Source organism: Leuresthes tenuis, unplaced genomic scaffold (genome assembly GCF_036924035.1).
Source record: "Leuresthes tenuis unplaced genomic scaffold, fLeuTen1.0.hap1 SCAF_2, whole genome shotgun sequence".
NCBI classification, from domain to species: domain Eukaryota; kingdom Metazoa; phylum Chordata; class Actinopteri; order Atheriniformes; family Atherinopsidae; genus Leuresthes; species Leuresthes tenuis.
Genome location: NW_027325356.1, coordinates 17,506,718 through 17,526,687, shown reverse-complemented (window position 1 = coordinate 17,526,687; position 19,970 = coordinate 17,506,718). Strand labels below are relative to the sequence as shown.

Below are 19,970 nucleotides of genomic sequence, written 5' to 3'. Positions count from 1 at the left end.
GGAGAACGCTTGCCGTATCTTTTGGTAAATAAAGGTTGAATGGCAACCAATAAACGACATACGCATGCAAGTGCACCAGAAGAACATTTGCAGGAGTAGAGAATGATCAGTAGTTTTAGGTTTAGCCATATCCTGCCTTTCTGCCTGAGTTGCTTCAATATTGGGTCATGATGTGAATGTTCCACCTAAATTAGAAGAGCGTGGAAATAGAAAAATCCTTTTTCCAGCCGGAAAAATAAAAAAATCATTTTTGATTTTCAGGCAGCATTGCCGTATCAACCGCTGCAGACCAACGTGCCTCTGGATGCAACTAGAGAGACATACAACAGATCATAGGAATATGAACATGTGATGATAGTGCTCCTCTGTACAGTCTTATCGTATCATACCTGCCCTATATAACAGAAGCAGTTGTGACTGCTCTGGCCTGGGAGAGGCCACATAAAATCTGTGTGAACTGATGTTCTGCCAGCGCAAATGTAGCTTGAACAGACTTTCTATGAACACAAATTGGAGCCAAATCGGTCGTTATAGCCGACAGGTAAATGGGTCATACAACATAAGAGGAGGGCAGTGCTGTCACTTACTATTGCAGACATTCCTTTAAGGTAGACATGATGATAAAAGGAGTAACATATTTTCAATGAAAAAACTTTTATTGCTTTCATTTAATATTCAGTGTTAATCTAAAGGCGCTCTCATAGAAATGGAGCCATATTCTTTTCACTTGGTACAAAGTTTATGTTGCTGACACCAGCATTACTTCCATTAACACATAGGAATATGGGTGGAAAATAGTTAATTCTAATTGAAAATATTAAATAAATATCAGTCACCCACAAGTATGTCCCTGATATTATAGTTTTACTTTGAAACAAAGCCCTTTTCAACTACTTCTTGGATCATAAAAGTAACCTGCAAAAGTGCTGCAGGCAAAAGCATATCTTAAATCAGACGGTTCCCTTCATTTCTTTTATGTCTTCATTTATCTTTTTTTTTTATTATTATTTCATTTCATGTGAGGCTTTTTCAGACCATCAAAGGTGCTACTTGTTTCATGGCCACTGAGGTAAAAAATTGAACATAAAAATTGATTTCATCTGTCAGTACAGTGATTCTGAAATGTCTGAGGACGTGTGGTGACCAGTGTAACGATCACCGGTGTTGCTCTTCCTCTTAGTAACACCAGTGTTGTTTATACTAAATAAGCCACAGAAAGGCAGCAAAAGTACATTGAGTCCATGTCTTTTTTTAACTTTCTGGTAAAATGATGTAACCTTTACTTGACATTTAAAGTTAGCATGAAAGACTTTTTGATTTGAATGATCTTCCCCTGCTGTTGATTTGACAGGAAAAATGTAAATGATCTAATATTTTCTGGCCTAAAAATTCATATACTGTATTCAAGTTAGAATTAAATTATTCTTTAATTATTTTTTACTTTATACTGTAAGTTCTATACTATAGATAATAGTAGAGTCGGCCTACTGCAATAGCTCTGGACATATTGTGTCTTTCTTTGTATTTTCTAATAAGCTCTATTCTATAAAACTACTGGTTTTTAAAATGTGTTTCTATGCTGGATGCTGTATTAATAGAATGGTTTCTGCTAGTAGCCCTGGCACCATTTATACCACTGTGATGCCTAACAGTGGTGATGGGAAGGTAATTTCTATGTGAGAGCAGATGATTGAGCTCTCAAAAGCCCAAGTAATGCCTGGTATAACACCCCAAATGCAGATGAGTTGAAAAGAAGATGTCTAGGATGCAGAGTAGGAACAAAATGGATAGAAAGGAGGAGAAAGATTAAGCTATTTCTTCCCTTGATAGTCATGAGAACTGTTGGATCGTTGGACGCTATAATAGACAAGCTTGGAACCGGAATGAGGACACAGCAGGAATATCAGGAAGTCATTGTTTTTTTTGGTTTTTATTTCACTGAAACATGGCTGCAGGAATAACACCAACACCTCTGTACTCAGCTCTAAGATCATATGGGCAGACTGAGTCTACAGACACAGAGGTAAAAATGAAGAAGGGACAACAGTTATTGTTAACAGATGATGTATTCCCAGATATGTCAGTGAGAAAGAGAGTATCTGCCTCCCAGATGTTTAACTGTTGGCTGCGAGTTCCTATCCATGTTGTCTACCGAGAGAGTTCACCTGTGTTATCTGCTGACATCATCAACTTAGTTGCTGCTAAGCTACAAAAACAACTCCCCCACAGTGAATACCAATCACATACCTTAAATAATATTTCATACTGCAGGCATATCATTTCCCCTCAGGGATTAATAAAGCATTATTGAACTGAATTTAATTGAATTGAATTGAAGGTAATAGAAGGCAATATCAACAACAGCAAAAGACACAAATAAATACAAATAATAAAGATATATACAACTTAAAAAATACAAAAAATACTAAGCTAGTTAGATTTAAAGCGACAGTTTATTTTTCAAAGATTTGTATCACTCAGATTTTGCCATTTCGTAGAATGACCCACATCTCAGATGTCTCCAGATCCGACTTGATACGCCTCTCAAAAGATACAGAACATAAACTATTATTGAAATAGATCAATAAGAATAACGCTTGACTGCAGGGCGACCTCTGTGAACAGCCGAAGTCTGCCATTCAAAAGACCATCACCTCACAGCCTGTGGAGTTCAGTTCGGTCTGCCTCCACTGCTGTTCTGATGTTGCTGACGAGGAGATTACATGCCTGTGCCTCTGACCATCTAATTGAGCCCTCAGAGAGCCTTTAGAGGAAATCAAAGCTCATCGTCCGAAGAGACAGAATGCTGACCGTTCCTGTTGTGTCTTACATGGCCTGCGCTAATATCCATTTAAAGGAACAATGTCGCATTGTGAACATGTCTCTGTTCCAGTCAGGTCAGCTGTTATATTTGTTATATCTTTTTTTTTCAAAAGCATTTCAGCAACACCCCACAAAGAACACAGTTAAAGTCAGCCAGGAACCGCTAGACTGTGTCATTTGTTTATGATATTAACAATAATTGACTGAACTGACAATCAAAGTCATTCATGGTCAGTTTGCACACATTTTGTGAACAAAGTGACCATGCAGTACCCAAACACGATTCATGCCTCTCAAATATCTTAACATTAATACAAAAGCAGAGAATGTGCTAGGCTTTTAAGTAACAACAAAGACACAACATCTATTCTCTGCAGTCTCTGCAAGACTAAAACCATCATTTTAAATGTCAATGCTACTCAATTGGCCACATTGGGATTTTGACATCATTCAATATCTCATTAAAAAAAAGCACAAGCGGGTTGCACAATGGTGTAGATTTTAGCACTGATTCCTCAGAGGAAGAAGGTTCCTCGTTTGAATCTCGGATGGGACCTTTCTATGTGGCGTTTGCATGTTCCTCCCATGTATGTCTTCTCTTTGGGTACTCGGTCTTCCTAGTATGTTGGTGACCTGGGTGTAGCCATTGTGCAAGGTATACCCTTCCCAATTGGCAGCTAGGGTAGGCTCAAGCCTCCTGCAACCCTGAATTGGATAAAGCAGATATGGAAAATGTATGGATGGAAAAAGCACAACCCAAGAGAAGAAGACACCTGAGAAAAACCACAGGATGCTAAATTTATGCACCAGACAATCCCATGACTGACTCATTGGTGTCTGAGAGGTCCTGACCCTCAGTGAGGAAAACAAAAACCTACAAGACTGAGCAGATGTTCGCATTCTGATCATATTTATTGCCTTACAGTGCAGCATGACACATATAATGTGTGTGTGTGTGACGGCTAACAAGGTGGGATAAGCCTCCAAAGCCCCCAGGTTTCCAAATCTTATTGCTGGATTACACATATTGTGCTATATACACTAGAGTGAAAGGCAACATTGAAGTATTACCCTTTTATAATTATCCTGTTACCGAACGCAACTATTTAGAATCTAGTTGAACACGAATGTCATTTTCTCGGATCAAAAGTGAGGCTGGTTCTCTTTCTACAAGAAAAGAAACACTAGCCAAAACTTTGTTACCAGGGCCTCTCTGTCTTGAGACACTCCTAACCATAAACAGTGTAAATCGAACAAGTACAGTGTACAGATAAGAGATGCGGCCACATCATGCAGTTCAACGTGGCTGAATTTCAGGTCAAACACACATGTTTGTGCTACAACGCAGACAGTCTTCATGCTTCACATCACAGCAATCAGATGTTCAGCCTTGACACCCCACATAGTCAGAGCCAGCAAAGAGATCACCTTCGACTTCAGCAGGCAAGCGTGATGGATGAGCTCTCAAGCAAAGGTCGCAGCTCAATTCGCCACAACACTGCAGCTGCCACTGTGACGGTGGCGAAAATGAGATCCCCCGGACAAATACTGACAGGCAAGTGCGCATCATAATTTTGTACGTATTTTTCACAGGGCAGTGGCATAGAGCCGTTGGGCGTCCTGCTGTGAATAGATTATCATCATTGCAGGGCCTCTTATTTGAAATGCACCTATCATTATGTACCAATGCTTTTCCTGCGATGAAAAGTCAACACATCTGTGTTGACTTTACAGCACGTCGTGTAAAAGGCTTCATTTATGTCACTGGGGTTGTGAAAAGCATCTGCCTTCAGGCCTTCGGTTACACAGTTCAGCTGTTTTGCTGCTTTACAATACAGATGTAATTGCAGATTTAAAACTGACGTGTAATTAAATGATTTAGAAGCAATTATGTGACACTTTCTCAGCTGAGTGAAAAAACAAACATCTAATTAAAGCGAGTTAGTCATGAACAAACAGTTGAAAAAAGATCTTGTGAGGCATAATGTAGAATATACAACCAGTGAGTGGTATGGAGGTATGAAGAAGAAGAAGAAATTGGTCTGGAGGGAGCTCTAGAAATTAGAGCTAACAATGACTTAGTGAAAAGATGTACAGACGATTACTGAAATCACAACGTCAGTTAATTTCATAAAATTTTATTTCATTTAATTCAAATTTCATGCAACAAGAGGAAACACTACACTGTAGACGGTTCGCTAACATAATGCAGCAAGTGTTGCAATACCTGAGATGAGGCTAACTTTGGCCATATTCAACATCTTTTAAGACAAAGTTAGAATCTGCTGTGTTATAAGCGGCGTTTAAAAAAAATGAATACATCATCGATTCTGTAACATGAACATCCTCGAAGGTAAACACATACCATATTTTGACTTTATTTCTTAAAAGAGCGCCCGGCCACTGGGGAGCACAAGCCGTTGTATTTCTAGTGCCATTCCCAAGCCCAGATAAATGGTGAGGGTTGCTTCAGGAAGGGCATCCGGCGTAAAAAGTGCCGAATCAATGACGCGAGATCGACTCGCTGTGGCGACCCCTGATAAAAGGAGAGGCCCACAGAAGAAGTAGAAGAAGATTTTCTGTCTTAAAAGACAGGGTAATAGGGATGTAACGATATAGAAACTTTGATATCTCGATTATAGTGACCAAATTATCGTGGTTAACAATATTATCGCGGTATTCTTAATTGCTGTACAAATGTCCAAAAAACATATACATTGAAATCATTTCATGAAATCTTGTGATTCTCTTATCATACTAAAACATTTGAAGACAAAATCTGATCAAAATGAAACTTTCCCATTAAAGGAGCAAACAACTGGCACAGAAAGAGAGTTTATTTTGTCATTTGTAAACTAAATTTGTTTACATATTTTGTTCATAGCCTACATAAGAAGTGTGTGTGAGTGAGAGGAGTGCCTGTGTGAGAAGATGTGTGTGTGCGTGTGTGTGTGTGTGTAACTCGCTGTCAGTATCAACTCACATTTTTAACTCGCTATTATAAATATCACCATATGTTCTTCCTAACATTAATGAACATGTTTACATTATTTTACGCTGCTTTACATTGTGTCGGCTGCGCTCAATGGAGCTGACAGCAGACTGGCTGCCTTCGGTTCCGTTTCATTTGGAGACACTTAGCAACACGGCTGCTAACGCGGCTAGTAGCTGCTCAGCAAAGTGTCTCAAAACGAAAACGGAGAACGTTGCATTTTAGGAGGATAGATACTGCTCGAAGCTTGGGAGACTTGGATGAGGCATGTTATTACATATCCCAATAATCCACCGCGATAACGAGATTCATTTAAACATAAACGGTAATCTTTATCCCGTAAAATTTTACCGCGCTTTACCGTTATAATAACCGTTACATCCCTACGGGGTAACATATGTTCTCTTCAAAACGCTCCAAAGTTGTTTTTTTTCACGACATGTGTTTTTGTATTGGGATTTCTGAGTGGACAAGATACAGATAACCTTTAGAGAACAGAGACAGAAGCCTGGTTAGACGATGTGTTGGGCTGTGAGGCAGTACAGTACAGTAAGAGAAACTAACTGCCACCATGCTGTTATTATGCTGTCAGTGTGCAACATGACACACACCAGCATCAGTTGTTTCCTCTGTCAGAAAGCACAATGGCTGTGTCTTGGTGCTTTGAAATCTTGTGAGGGCCGGAGGGTATGTCACTATCATATTTCTCCAGCATCGGCCTGTTCAACTGAACAAAAGAAAACAGGACTTTTATCAGGTTTTCTACAATAGTCGTAAACTATTACATGGCTCATTCATCACGTAAAGATAAGATGATAAAAGATAGGACAAGAGCAAGAAAAGACTGAAAAGGTTGTGCAGTGACTTGGTAACATGTTAAGTAACATCAGTGGGTACAAAGAAAGCAATTGCTGACAAGCTGAGACTGTTAGAAGGGTGAACCCCTCTCTGATAGGCTGGGATTTCTCAATGGGACATTTGGGGATTTTAATATCCACAATACATAATGTCATTAAAAGATTTCACAAAATCTGGAGAAATCTGTGTATGCTGGGTACAAGGGTGAAAACCAAAGTCAACCATCGTGTGACTGCATTAAAAAAACATTGAGACATGGTCACTGAGTGCAATGCAACAGGCATTAAAATTTGAACTCCATCATGAAAAGAAAAAAAAACATATAAGCAAGATCAAACATTCTCTCAGCCCAGGTTTATTAAAGAAAAGCTGCAAGCAAAGTGAAAAACTGTTGGTTTCAATCATACGTTGCAGTCCTTAAAATAAATACTGGCTGAAAGGAGTCATAACATTTAAAACCGCCATTGGAGTAGCAGTGATAAAAAGCACAGAAAGTTTAACACAAACTTACAAACCCAAAGGAACCCCCGACCAAAACAAAAGCTTTTAAGTAGGTCACAAAGCGGCCACACGATGAGCTGTCAGATCCGGGATGCTCCCCTAAACGTAAAAACGCATTAATCTAACAGAACAGAACAAAAACTGAAAACAGGACCGGTAACTTCCGCCTCAACTCATAATTATGAACAAAGCAAAGCAAAACCTAAATGGACTTTGGACAGGGTTTATTGGGTTCAAAAGGTTATTTTGAGAATTTTCTTTACTTTGCAAGAAAATCGAGACGGTTGACAAATGCTAAAGAAAAGAGAATTAAATGCTTAATACAAAGAAAAAGGATTTTTTTTAGAGGTTTTAGAGACATTTAGAGGCATTTAGAGGTTTACAAGTTCTGATGGTAACGTTGTGACGATTCCAATGTGTTTTTTTCTCTCAATTTCTAAAAAAATCGTATCAATCCCCATTTCTATTTCGGACTAGCATAAAAAACACATTCCAGAGTTAAACAGTGAGCACACAGAGCATGGATGCCTTCATGGGAGCCAACTCTTCAGAAATGATTCATGCAGCTCAGCTCTTTGGAATATGTTGCCTTAAGAATGAGAAATAGGACAGTTGTGCATAAAATGGGTACATTTGTCTGATGTGCATCTTCGGTGCACAAGAAGGTCAGATTTTTTTCCCTTTTCTTTGAAGAAATGGTGGAAATCAGATTGTTATGCTGCGATGGGATTTTCTTTTGGTATCTCTCCCTTGCACTCACTAATTTTTTTGACTTGCTTTTTTCTGTCCCCATGTAATCTTTGATCAGTGATCATTTCGGAACAAAGAAAGAAGACAGGCACAATGCTTCATTTTTATACCAGCACTTCTCAGCAAGCGATTGACACAGTGTTCTTCAATCAGTTTGAGTCTTCCTTTATCCAAAAGTCCTTCTTTATTGTAGATTCCCTCTCTGAACTGTATATTTCTTCTGATCTTATTTTGTACTCTTACCTCTTTCCACTGCTAATTCTGTTTATTATCCACAATTTACTGGGTGCTGTCTATGTCTGACAACGAGGTCCACTGTCAAGGAGAGGCAATATTGTTACTGGGAAGTATGTATATTATTTGGTACCATGATCTAATCCTGAGGACATGTGCTTGACCTTCATCGATCATCTTAAATGTTGCAGATTGCAGTCACCGAAGACACATTGAGTCAGAAATACGCAGTCACCCTCTAAAAAGCATTTCATTCAAACTGCAACATGCAGTAAAGGGTTTTATTTGGAATGCTTGTTTGGTTTTGTGAGTGAAACACGGAGAAAGTCACTTTTGTAAAATGGTTATAAAGCTATAGGTCTCCTGCGCAATACATCAGGTCAAGTGCTGTGCTGAATGTTAGTTTGAAGAAAAAAAAATCATCCAGTGTAGTGGCTCCAGAATTAGCATTGATATCACTAAAAAAATATATTGTTCCCTTTCTGAAGCACATAACAAAGTCCTAGGAGTTTCTAGCTGTGACCAAAAACCACACAACAAATACACACAAACACACCATTGTTGGCACAGTGTACAGAGGATGGAGGAAAATACCTTCATTAAGAATTAAAGGAAAAAATTCTGAAGCCCACACATACTTTTCTTCCAGAGCATGAATCAAAGATTTTTGTGGGTTTCTGTGTGTGTGTGTGTGCATACTCAAAGGGTAAATTCTCCAGAGGGAGTTGAGGTACAAACTTGGATTATCCCTGTAATGAGTTGATGAATTGGTCTGTGGAGAACAGCCTGTCTCATTTTAAGACGTAATGTATGGCTTTAGAGCACTAAAGAAGGACATAAATCAAACAATTGCTACAGGGTAAAGATTTAAGAATGCACCTTAGACTGAGTGAAATCAATTATATGCTGCACATACTAAAAATGTATGATACATGCTAAGGTTTAATCTTCTCTAATTATAGCCAAGACCATTTAGTAGTCTGTGGAGGTGACTCAATCTACCTGCAAAACGAAAAAAAAGAAGAGTATTTTCAAAGTCCAAAGACAGCTTGATTTCTGACTGACGTCTAAAACTGTTAACTTTTCCTTTAATGTTCTCTGAGTTGGGCTTGCTCTTGATGCTTCAGGCACACTGTCATCTCCGTTGCAAGCAGACCGCCTCCACTCTTAACCTACGCGACTGAAGCTAGAAATCAGAGAATGAATCCCTGTGATATGACTGGGAATCAATGTCAAAGACTCCTCTTTAGGGCTGGCGTGAAACATAACAATGCCAAAAACACAATTTCCTTCTTTACCCTGACAACGCATTCCTGTGGTGACCGGTTTGTAATCATTTACTAATAATATTAATGAACTGACCTGTTGTTTTTCTAAGGATTAATTCAGTAAGTATTACCGCGGGGCTGGAACTTGTATGTAGAATTGTAAATTAAATCGAGAAAGAGAAACTCAATCGATGTCACAACCTTTCTTTCTACATTTAAAATTTTAAATTGTTGGATTATATCCACGAGATAACACAGCCCGTTGAAACAAAAACACTCTCCGGTCATACAACCATTGTGCAGCTGTGTTAACGGATGATTAATCATGCCATCCTAGCCCTAATTTCTGTGTAATCCAATTTGAGAAGACAAATGATCGGCATGCTCAAATTTACACGACAAAACAAAAAAGCGTGTGAAAATTCCTGGGCCGAAAAAGAGGTCACCGGCCAACAATAAAGCATTCACTGTTCATTCATCATATAGTGAACTCACACGCTTTCCGTAATCTGAAATCAATGCCATGCGTCAGAGAGATGCAATATGGGGGTGGCTAGTACAGCCATTGAAAAAGCAATCGTGCCAAGATATTCAATGGCAATAATCTAGGGACCTTAAATACCATCTATGATACCAATGCTGTTGCTTATTCAACCGTTTCAACCAAATATGAACCTCCTCCATTGTTTCCATGTTCATTCTTTACATCCTACAAATCTGGAAGTTCTTTACTCTCTCACTCCATCGGTGCGCCCTCTTATGGTATCCTCCGGTAACAACAGCGCTGACAACAGAGCCGGTGGCCAACGTGAGCAGGAGGTCAAAAAGTCTGAATGCAATAGATATATATCGGCTAATGGCAAAAAAATCTGTGTCAGCCTCATCATTAGTGCATCCCCAAATTAAATGCATAGTGTATTTCTAGCCTTAGCGGCCATGTTTCCATCTTTTTTACACCATTTTAAAGTATTGGGTAAGAAAAATTCATGAAAACATTGAAAAAGCATCCTTGGTTCCACAAAAGTTTATATTTTCTTTTTGGGGGATTTTTGCTCTTTTTCAAAACAGTTAATGTGCTGAAAGGGAGATACAACACCTTTTAGGGATAATTTTTGATGTTTAAGTTGCTGGGGAACTGTTTTTGTTTTGTGTCAACAAATGACCAATACAAGGAAATCAAGAATTGTTTCCTCGCAAATACGGCGACTCATTTTCTCATCTGTTTGGAGCCTGTTTTTCTACACTAAGCTATTGTAGTCTGGTGTCAGCAGTCCTTGTGTTGTACTCCTTCTTGTGCTTTTCTTGTCCTTCTCAGTCTTTTCCAGTAATGCTGAGAAGAGCTCAGCTACCCTCTGGAACTGAATGACATGATCAAAATGAGTTGCAATAGTCTTTGCGTGTCTCGATCCAATTTCCCAAGAGGTCCCACAAACGTGATATTTTCTGTTGGTGTCACTGATACAAACATTTAGTGCACATCTGTGCCATTTAGGTGGGCATAGAGTGAGACGGAAGACCAAGTAGTTATCATGGTGGACCTTCAAATTTGACCTGTTTTGAGTCAGAGTTGAGCTGGAATTGAACAATGTTGCTGGTAATGAGAAAGTAGCCAAAAAGCCCTCGGCAACCAAAAAGCATTCCTCATTCTGGGCCACCATAAGAGTTCTGTAAAACAGTTGACAGCACATACCCAACTCCCTTCTTTTACTCCTGAAACTTGTCAGCACCTTGAAAAATGACTTGTTTAGTAGAATACATGAAAACATCATTCGACGGGCTGTGCAGTAACCTATAGGTAGGTTGCATGTGAAGCCAAAGCTGGCATCTAGAAACCTTTTCTGGCTCACGCACCAGGTGAGCAAACATAACGGGTATACAGTTTTCTCCAAGAAATCCATGGTGCGGGAACACTTTACTTGCTGCTAAGTGGGTAACATTCTGAATAAATGTACCTGTACGTTCTATTAATCTCACACTCCTTCCTCTGGTGGTTCAAAGGGATTTGCTGAAATGTCATAGTTCACAGAGGCGCCTGTCTGGGAATGCAAGAGCGAAGCCTTTAGGTACAGTTTGTATTTCCATCTATTACAACTGCAGACAAAAAACTAAATGTGACTCAATGACAGTTTGCCATAAATGTGACCAATGACCATAATTCTCAGATCGCCTGTCCCACTCATTTATTGTGCACCATAGAGCTAATTTCTGGTTTAATCCAGCCAAAGACTTTTCTATCTTTAACTTCAACCTGATTCTGGAGTGAAGGCTCCATCTGACCAACAGCTTTTAGAGCTATAACCTATCATTTATACTTTAAAGACAATGAACGTTTTATAGATCTTAGACAGCCATGCCAAGCCTAAGTAGGTGATTTAATTTCCTTCAGCTGATTAGCTCCCTTTGAAGATAGTGAAAGCACATGCAGGCCACGCTCTACTCTCTTTCTGGCGTTCATGCAGGTGTGAGGGTGAGATAAGTTAACAGTTTCATCGTTCTTACATCCAGTACGGTGACTGAAATCCTGTTTCAGTTAAAGCTAAACGTCTTCAAAGTCTTCCCATTGTTAAGTGCCTAAAGAAAACAAATCCATGGAGATATTCAAACAGACAAGTAGCATTGCTGCAACACAGTGTATTCAACCTTGAAATTGCAGGATATGCTTCGAACATAAAAGCGAGTCGCTCTTGAAAAGTGGATTTTCCTAAATTTCCCAAACAATCAGTCCACTCAGGCTGTTTTCTTCTTTGGTCCAGTGTGATGCAGTGCGATTAATGCTGGCCTGGTGCAGAGCAGTGTGTTGTATTATATGGCGTGTCCCAATAAATCAGGGAGCCTGCTGCCCTTTCTCAAGCAGCGGCAGAGCCTTGCCTTCATCTGCCATCAGCCTCCACCAAACAGCCAAAAACACAGAGAGAAAACAAAAGAACGCGAGGGCACAAAGGTGCAGAGAGATACTGGGGGTGGGGTGGGGGGGTATACTTAGAGATACACACGCACAATAATTCCTGATTGCACTGAAATATATGTGGGGTAATGTGAGCCAGATGGTCCATGATACTAATTAGAAGCCTGTTTGCCTTTCCTATCGTTATAGCTATGTGTTGTGGAGGTGCTGCCTGCTTTGTTTATAGTGGTGAAGGAGAAAAACCTGCACACTTTGACTTTTTTTTTTCAAAGATTTAACAGAAACCAAGCGAGCCCTGGGAGTGAATTATAGCAGGGGTAGATGACAGCGAATGTTCTTTGACTCTCTGAATGTTTGCCAGTGTTAATATGTTTTTTCATCGCTTGATAATACTCCTTCTGCTACGTCAGTGCTCTCATTTCTCGTCCTCAGGTTCTTCCGCGGTGTTGAACAGAAGCCATATTGTCTCCCTGTCAAAACAAGCGTGTCACATACAAAACAAAGCAGAGCGAATCATAAACGCTGCTTTTTTTTTTTTACCTAAGAAATCATTCTTTCGTAAATTGACTTTTCAGCTTGATAACTGTTCACCAAGACAAATGTTTGCATCTCGAGTGAATGCAAATCACACATGCAAAGCTGAGCCTCAGCTGAATGCGGAACCATTAATCGTGACTGCACACACACACACATACAGTAGCAGGCCCATACTTCCAAAGCCCTCCTGACAGGTTTACCCACAACATAATTAACTGTTGTGCTGTAGATCATTGCACTGAAGTGAAACCAGGGAAATAAACACAGAAATCATGTCCTCTAAGTGCTCCTGAAAACCAAGAACTCTCACAGAGAGGCCATCAGACCAAGTGTGAGTCACGGTTTTCTTTTTTTTGTAAACCAATTTCTCCGAGCTCTTTGAACATCAACCATCTTGGCAGCTCTGAAGAGGCTTATCTGGACAGAGGAAAATTAAACTGCATAATACTGAACCGCAGAAAAAAATGAAGAAAAGCAAAGGTGGAAGTATCAAAAAAGACAAACCACCAAGAGTCACGAGCCACCCGATGCTCATTAACTGTCAATTGATGAGTAAAAAAAAAAAACCCAGACTGAATTGCAAAGAGGAAATGGCTTTCAATCTCATGTCTTCGTTCAATGGATTCCTACGCAGAAAGTGATGACTGGCAACAGCTCAGGTCTATGAGGTCAGCCCTGGTCAATAAGCTCATAAGCAGCAGCCAGGTTGCAGCTGTAGAAGTACACAGAGCTGACGTCAAAAGAGGTCATTTAACTGTGGAAGGACCAAAGAGGCCTTTTCTTATAGCTCGCTCTTCTGGGTGTCCTCAAGCTGTTAATGAGCCTAATTTCACCAGCTGTTTGAAAGAAAGCAGCAAGCCCAACAAGAAATTCTGCGAGTTAATCAGATACCAATCTAAAAAAAATAAAGAATACCGAAAAAAATAGAGGAGCACACTCTGCACACTGTCTTCTGAGTGGCCTAAGGAGGAAATAACCATTGGACAAAAATGGACGTCGCCATAGAAACCATATGTTGTACTGATTGGGACATTCAGGAAGAAGGCCCTGAATCCAGATATCACTGAGATGTTTTTCATGAACTAAAACTTCAACAAACACGTGCATTTAAACTGTGGCTCAGCATGTACGCCACCTTTGCTGAAACAGTGATCTGATTTTTAGTTTTGTTGTTGGTTGTCTGTTTCAGACAGGTGAAAATGTAACAATAGAATAAATCGTACAATTTGTGGGATTTTCTTTTTTTTTTTCTTTTGGAGCTACCTTGGACATCGGTCTGAAAGCTTTCAGTGTTTTAACATAGTACTTTGTGGAAGCCACCTTTGAAAGCTATTCCAGCTTTGGATCTTCATGGTTGAAACTCTACGGGTTTTGCACACCCGGAAGCGGAGAATGTATCCCTTTCCTCCTGGCGTGTCCTTTTCGAGCTCCGCCAGATCGGATGAACCGTCTGTGAGCTGCTTCTTCACATCTTCCCTCAGATGTCCAAGTAGGTTTAAGTCTGAGCTATTCCATCACACGAGTCTTTTTCCTCACTTAGATGCTTTTTGGCAACGTCCAAACAGGGCTGTTATATGACTATTTCTAAGAGTGCCTTCAGTCTAACCACTCTACCACAGAGGCCTGATAGACGGAGCGCTGCTGAGATGATTGTCCTCCCATTTCTACAGAAGACTTTATCAGGATGACTGTCACTTTCCTGACAAAGGCCATTCGTATGAGGCAGCTTGGTTACTCAGCCACCTCTCCCAGGACTTCATACAGTTCCCTGTGAACACTCAAAGCGTTGCATGCAATTGTGCACCTTTACTCTAATCTATACCTCTCTGTAAATGTACTACAGGATTCTGCCTCCATGCCTTGCGATTTAAATTGCATTTTTCTCAAGCGGACGACCTCTAAATTCTAGACGCAGCTCACTGAGGAAGCACACATGATGCAACTGACCTCAGCCTCAGCAAAAGGACTGAATGCGCATCTAAATATTCTTTTAGAAGCAAAATCACAATGAAGTTTGGCAAATCCAAGGAGGTCTGAATATTTTCAAGATTAACTTAGTACAAAAATGTTATACATATGTTATACAACAATCAGCCAGGGGTATAAACCACTTTCAGGTCAAGTGAGTAAATTAAGCTTTAGGTGTAATTTCAATGAGGAAGATCCCTTCCTTCTTATCTGTTCTCATCCCAGGGTGGACTGGCTTTTTCTCACAACTCTCCTCCATTTTCTCCCATTGTCGAACTCAACTCGTTCTTATTTCTGACGTCGTTGCTCTGTTCCAGTGGTCTTTCTGCTCACTTTTGTTTGAGTCAGCCCGATCCCTATTCTTTCAATCTCATCCTCATTCCGTCCCTCTCCCTCTGACTGTTTTTGTGCAATCTTTGCCCTGCCCATCTCCACCTCTTCACAATGCCTGGGCTCTTTTGGTGGCACGAAAAGGACCAGTCAGTATAAGGTAGGTGGTCGTAATGGTAGGGCTGATGAGCGCGTGGTGTTCAACTGATGTGCAGGAGCAGCAAACAAGACTATGAAGAACAGTGAAAAATTGTATTCTAATGAATTCATGAACAAATGTAAGAGATTGAGATATTTCACATTCTGATTAATAATCATCCTTTCGGATTTATTATATTGTATACTGTATATTGTTATCTCTTGTGAAATACTCCTACTACTATGAATTGCTATTAATTTTGTTGTCCTTGCTATTTCTCCATTCCAAAAACCCCCATATACCCTCCAAGGCTGTGTGTTGTGTGACTGAACAAAGTGGGTTTGTTCACACGGTGTAAATAACGTACTTAAAAATAAATAAAAAAGTGTTCTATGTTGAGAGCTTTGGGTGGCTGTGGTCTGACCATTATCTTGGACAGCTGCTGCGAAGCTAGACCTGTACCAGCATTAAACAGAAGGCTCCAGCTTGATTTTTTTTTGTCCTGTCGGTACAGTCCAACCGTGAGGCCAGAGATTACAGTGACATTAAAAATTGGAACAGCAGCGACCGACTGAGGAGAAAATGATTTTTATAAAAGCACTGACGAAAAAAAAAGAAAAGTGCATCCCTTATTGACTAAAGTATGGATTCCATTAAAGTTCCATAAAGAAACAGAGGGAGGATACTTGAAATAAATTTGCCAAAATCTGGAGATTATATTCAAGATCAAAAACAGATCACTGAGGGGGGGGGGGGCGATGTAAAGGCATTCAACCACTGCAGGATGCCACCACAACATACAGCACAATGCTCAGACACTTAAATGAACAGATCAGTCAGTGAATTGAACTCTATTTGCCGTACACACTTGCACACTGAAATTTAGCATAAATTCATTCAGAAATCATTGCTGAAAAAAAGGCACAGCCTCATGTTAAAAGAGACACCCTGTTATGGTCCTACAAACGAACTCATCATGCATACAGTCCAAGTGCACAGATTCTCCTCCCTTGCATCTGACAGCAGTTAAGACAAAAAAAAGTAGAATATGTTAATAACGGTGTGGCCCAGGTGCTGCTGCTGCTGCACTCGTGTTTAAGAATGGATGCTGACTGTGAGGAGGAGGAAGAATAGGAGGAGGAGGTGGAGACTCTGCTACTGTAGCAGTGCATCAGCAAGGGTGAGACTACAGCCGCGGTTTGCATACTGGAGAAGGGTGACAGAGCCACCGAGGTTTAGCTCTTTTCAGCTGCGGTCACACAGACTTTTAAAGCCCTTAAAGCCATCTGCTCAAACAATCGTGTGAGGGAGGGGGTGGGGGGGGGGGGGGGGGGGGGGGGGGAGGTGATGCTGCCAAATCAGTGCACATGCAGAGAGGAAGTGTCTATCGCAGGCGAGCACTTTCCCTAAGCATTGATGGCAAAGTCGGCCAGCCTTACCTCAGCTGTGGTGCGTGCCGCCTGAGACAAACAGACCCACAGTGGGCTACAGTATGTGTGTCATTAGTGCTGACCCAGATGCTCTGAAACACTGACTGTCCTGTGACTGCACTGCATTCCCAGAATAACTCCCCATGGCCCATTACAGAGAATAATAAGGTTTTAAAAAAAAAAAACCCTATCGTGGCAAAGCAACCCAAACGAAATGGCAACAGAAGAACAATGATGAAGTGAAGTTGAACTGATAGACAACGTTGAGGCTGAAATGGCTCGTGCTCACTGCCGAGTGCAGTTACTGAGGAGAAGCAGAAGCTCTGTGCTGTGCAATCTGATCAGATCAGCGAGACAAAGGAGTTGACTGCCTTCAGGTTCAGGTGGAAACATCAGTATGAGAGAGATAGTTACATCACACAGGAGCAAACCGTGCAGAATCAACACAATCTGTGAAATACCATGTCAAGTCAGACACTTCTTCATTCTATCTTTGAGACACATTTAGGGACAACACGTCAGCGCATATGCACGGAGCTTGATAGTTGAAGGACAGAAGTTTTTTCTCTCTAAAATAATGATTCAGCAGCCTATTCATTCAACCACAGCTCCATCCGCACAGCCGGTGAATCATGCACCCTGCAGCGGATTACAAAATGCTGCTTGTGTAAAACAAAAGACTCGCTTTCCGTCCCAGTGTGTTCTTATTCCCTCGCAGTAGTCGCCACACGCAGAGCAGTTTGAACGCAAAAGAGGTTGATGCAACAAATCAGCATGTGTGTCAGCATGTTGGAGCTGACTGCTCGGCGGCGTTCTTACCCTCTGCGGCCACAGCGCACTGGACAACAAGTAAAAGCACCGCCACAGACAGCAGGCAGTTTGCAAGCATCCCCGCTGCTCCGTCTCGCAGTCTGGTCCTCAAACACCTCCCCTTCTCTCCTCCGGCATCCGTCCTTTGCGGCGAGCATCCACCGGGGTCTGCTCCGCAGGCTCCCACCACTTCGGCGTGACCTGCCCGCCCATCACTCCTCAAACCGGGAGCCATATCCAGTGGATAAGTTGCTGAAGTTTGGCTCGTAAATAATACATTGGATCAATCCTCGTGTGTGAACGGGGAAACACGGCCGTCCCGCGGTTTCGTCGTGTGTCCGGGGCTGGATGGATTGGATTGGGGAGGGTGGGGGGTGGGGGGGGGACGCGGCGCTGAAGGGAAATTAAGAAATGCGACCTATCGCTCGGCTGCGCTCGGTCCACCCATCATCACGGTGTGGCGCAGGGCGGCGCGCACACTTTGCCAAAGGTCTGACATTTCGCTGTTGGCGGTAAACTGCCTCGTTTAGACCTGCTGCAGATGGATGGCAGTCATTTGGGGGTGTGCATGTAATATTCAGTCGCAAATGTAAGCATCCTGCTGTCACATGCGGAAAGATCATCTAAAATCACCCTCTAACCTGTTCGAACTGTGCACATATCCGTGTTAAATGTGTGGAGAAAGTCCAATCTGAGCATCTCGAAGGGCGCCCTCTGCTGGCTGTATGGGAGATCACACAGAGCCGCTTGCGGATTACCTTTTAAAGGAGAAATATTATGCCCTTTTTATCACGAGCTGACAGTTTGCTATGGTCTGCAGGAAATGTCTGTGACACAAAGACACAGTACAGCAGCTCATTTTTCAACCATTATTTCACACCTCTATTCCGGTATCATTTTAGAGGCATAGCATGCCCCTCTCTTCCCCGGGTCTGCCTCTTTTGAGGTTGAATGTACTCAAAAACCCTTGGATCACATCAAAAAATAATCCTGACAGTACTTACCATACACTAAACTGACAGAGAAAGATCTGACTGGCAGCTTTGACCCAGCGTTAGCAGCTAACATGACTGTTTACGTGGAGAATATTTCACCAAGGTTTTTGGATATGGTTGCTAATAGTAGTGTATATTAATAACAAGGCAAAAACCAAGAGGAAAAGTTCCTACTTCTGAAGTAAGTAAAGGGGACGCAGCATAACCTGAAGTTAAAACAAGGTGGAGACACAGAGGGAGTGGGTTGGATAAGCTTGTAGACTAATGAAATGTTCTCTGTTCTGTTCTAAAGGACTCATTGAACGTCACATTTTTATTTGATTTATTTTCCTTTTGTTGTTGTTTGTTTTTAGGTTGACGATGACTTTAGACACTGAAACATGCGCTCTCTTAAGCACCCAAAAGTGTTTTTTTCCCCCCATTTTAAGTCCCTGTTATAGCCTCACTCACATTGTGGATTAAAATTTGAAACGACATGTGACAGTATGGAGCCCTTTTAACAATCACTACTGCAGTCATTACCTGGATCTTTAACTTGAGTGGGGAGAGAAGTGGTTGTTGTACCTCTTCATCTCCACAGGATGTCAGCCCAGAGCCACAAACGAAACTGGAGTTACGGATTGCTGATAAGAGTTTCAGGTCCCCTGATTTACATGATAAGTATGTTATCAAACACCTCAGTCAAACGAGGTACTGTATTTACACATTTAATTTTCTACTTAGTATTAAAATAATTCTTTAGCAATGAGGATATACTCCTTGTTATACAACTCCCAAATCAGAAAAAGCTCTGTGTGTGTGTGTGTGTGTGTGTGTAGCGCTGGTGGTAGAATACGGTGCTCTCAAATCTGTGTACACTTCATTTTTAATGCTGACATCCATGAGCTCCGATACAATCCCACATATCACCGCAGAGCCTGGTTTTTGACTTGTTGCTCAGAGCAGTCTGGCTGGTCCTTTTTGTCTAGGTGCAGCCCGCACGGTACCATTCCTCCCCAAGAAGATCTAGAATATGAATTGCTCCGATGGTCCATCTCAGATGCCTCCAAGCCAGTTCTCAACAAATGTTTCCCCACAGTAATCTGTTGCCCGTGTGCCAGCAGTGGATCAATGACATTTTCTGATTTTGTAGGATCGTCTCAGGGAAAGGAGATCACTGGAGTAAAGCTCAGGCCTTTACTGACTGAAATAACTCCAGATTTCTTGTTTTCTTTAATGATATTATGCACTGTAGAGGGAGACATATCAAACTCCCATCCCAGCTTTCTTTCAGGAAAAATGTTTGTTTTTCATTTATTATTAATTCATCCAGTTCAGGGTTGCAGGGGGTGGGGGCTGGAGCCTATCCCGGCTGCCACTGGGTGAAGGACATGGCCAGTTACAGGGATCATCATTTTCCCAAAGATTTTCTGGAGATCCTCTGCTCGTCT

The 19,970-nt window shown here is 41.3% G+C and overlaps 1 protein-coding gene across 2 annotated transcripts in view; it reads right to left on the bottom strand.

Annotated features, from left to right (window-relative positions):
- kiaa1549lb (KIAA1549-like b) overlaps positions 1-18,162 on the bottom strand; it is a 64,792-nt gene extending 46,630 nt beyond the window's left edge. The window contains exon 1 of one of the 2 annotated variants that reach the window (XM_072380431.1): positions 17,555-18,162. In XM_072380431.1, coding sequence (XP_072236532.1) covers positions 17,555-17,780 — 226 coding nt within the window. In that variant the 5' untranslated portion in view covers positions 17,781-18,162. The remainder of the gene's footprint in view (positions 1-17,554) is intronic. The other variant, XM_072380430.1, reaches the window with a different exon arrangement.
- Positions 18,163-19,970: the final 1,808 nt, after the last annotated feature.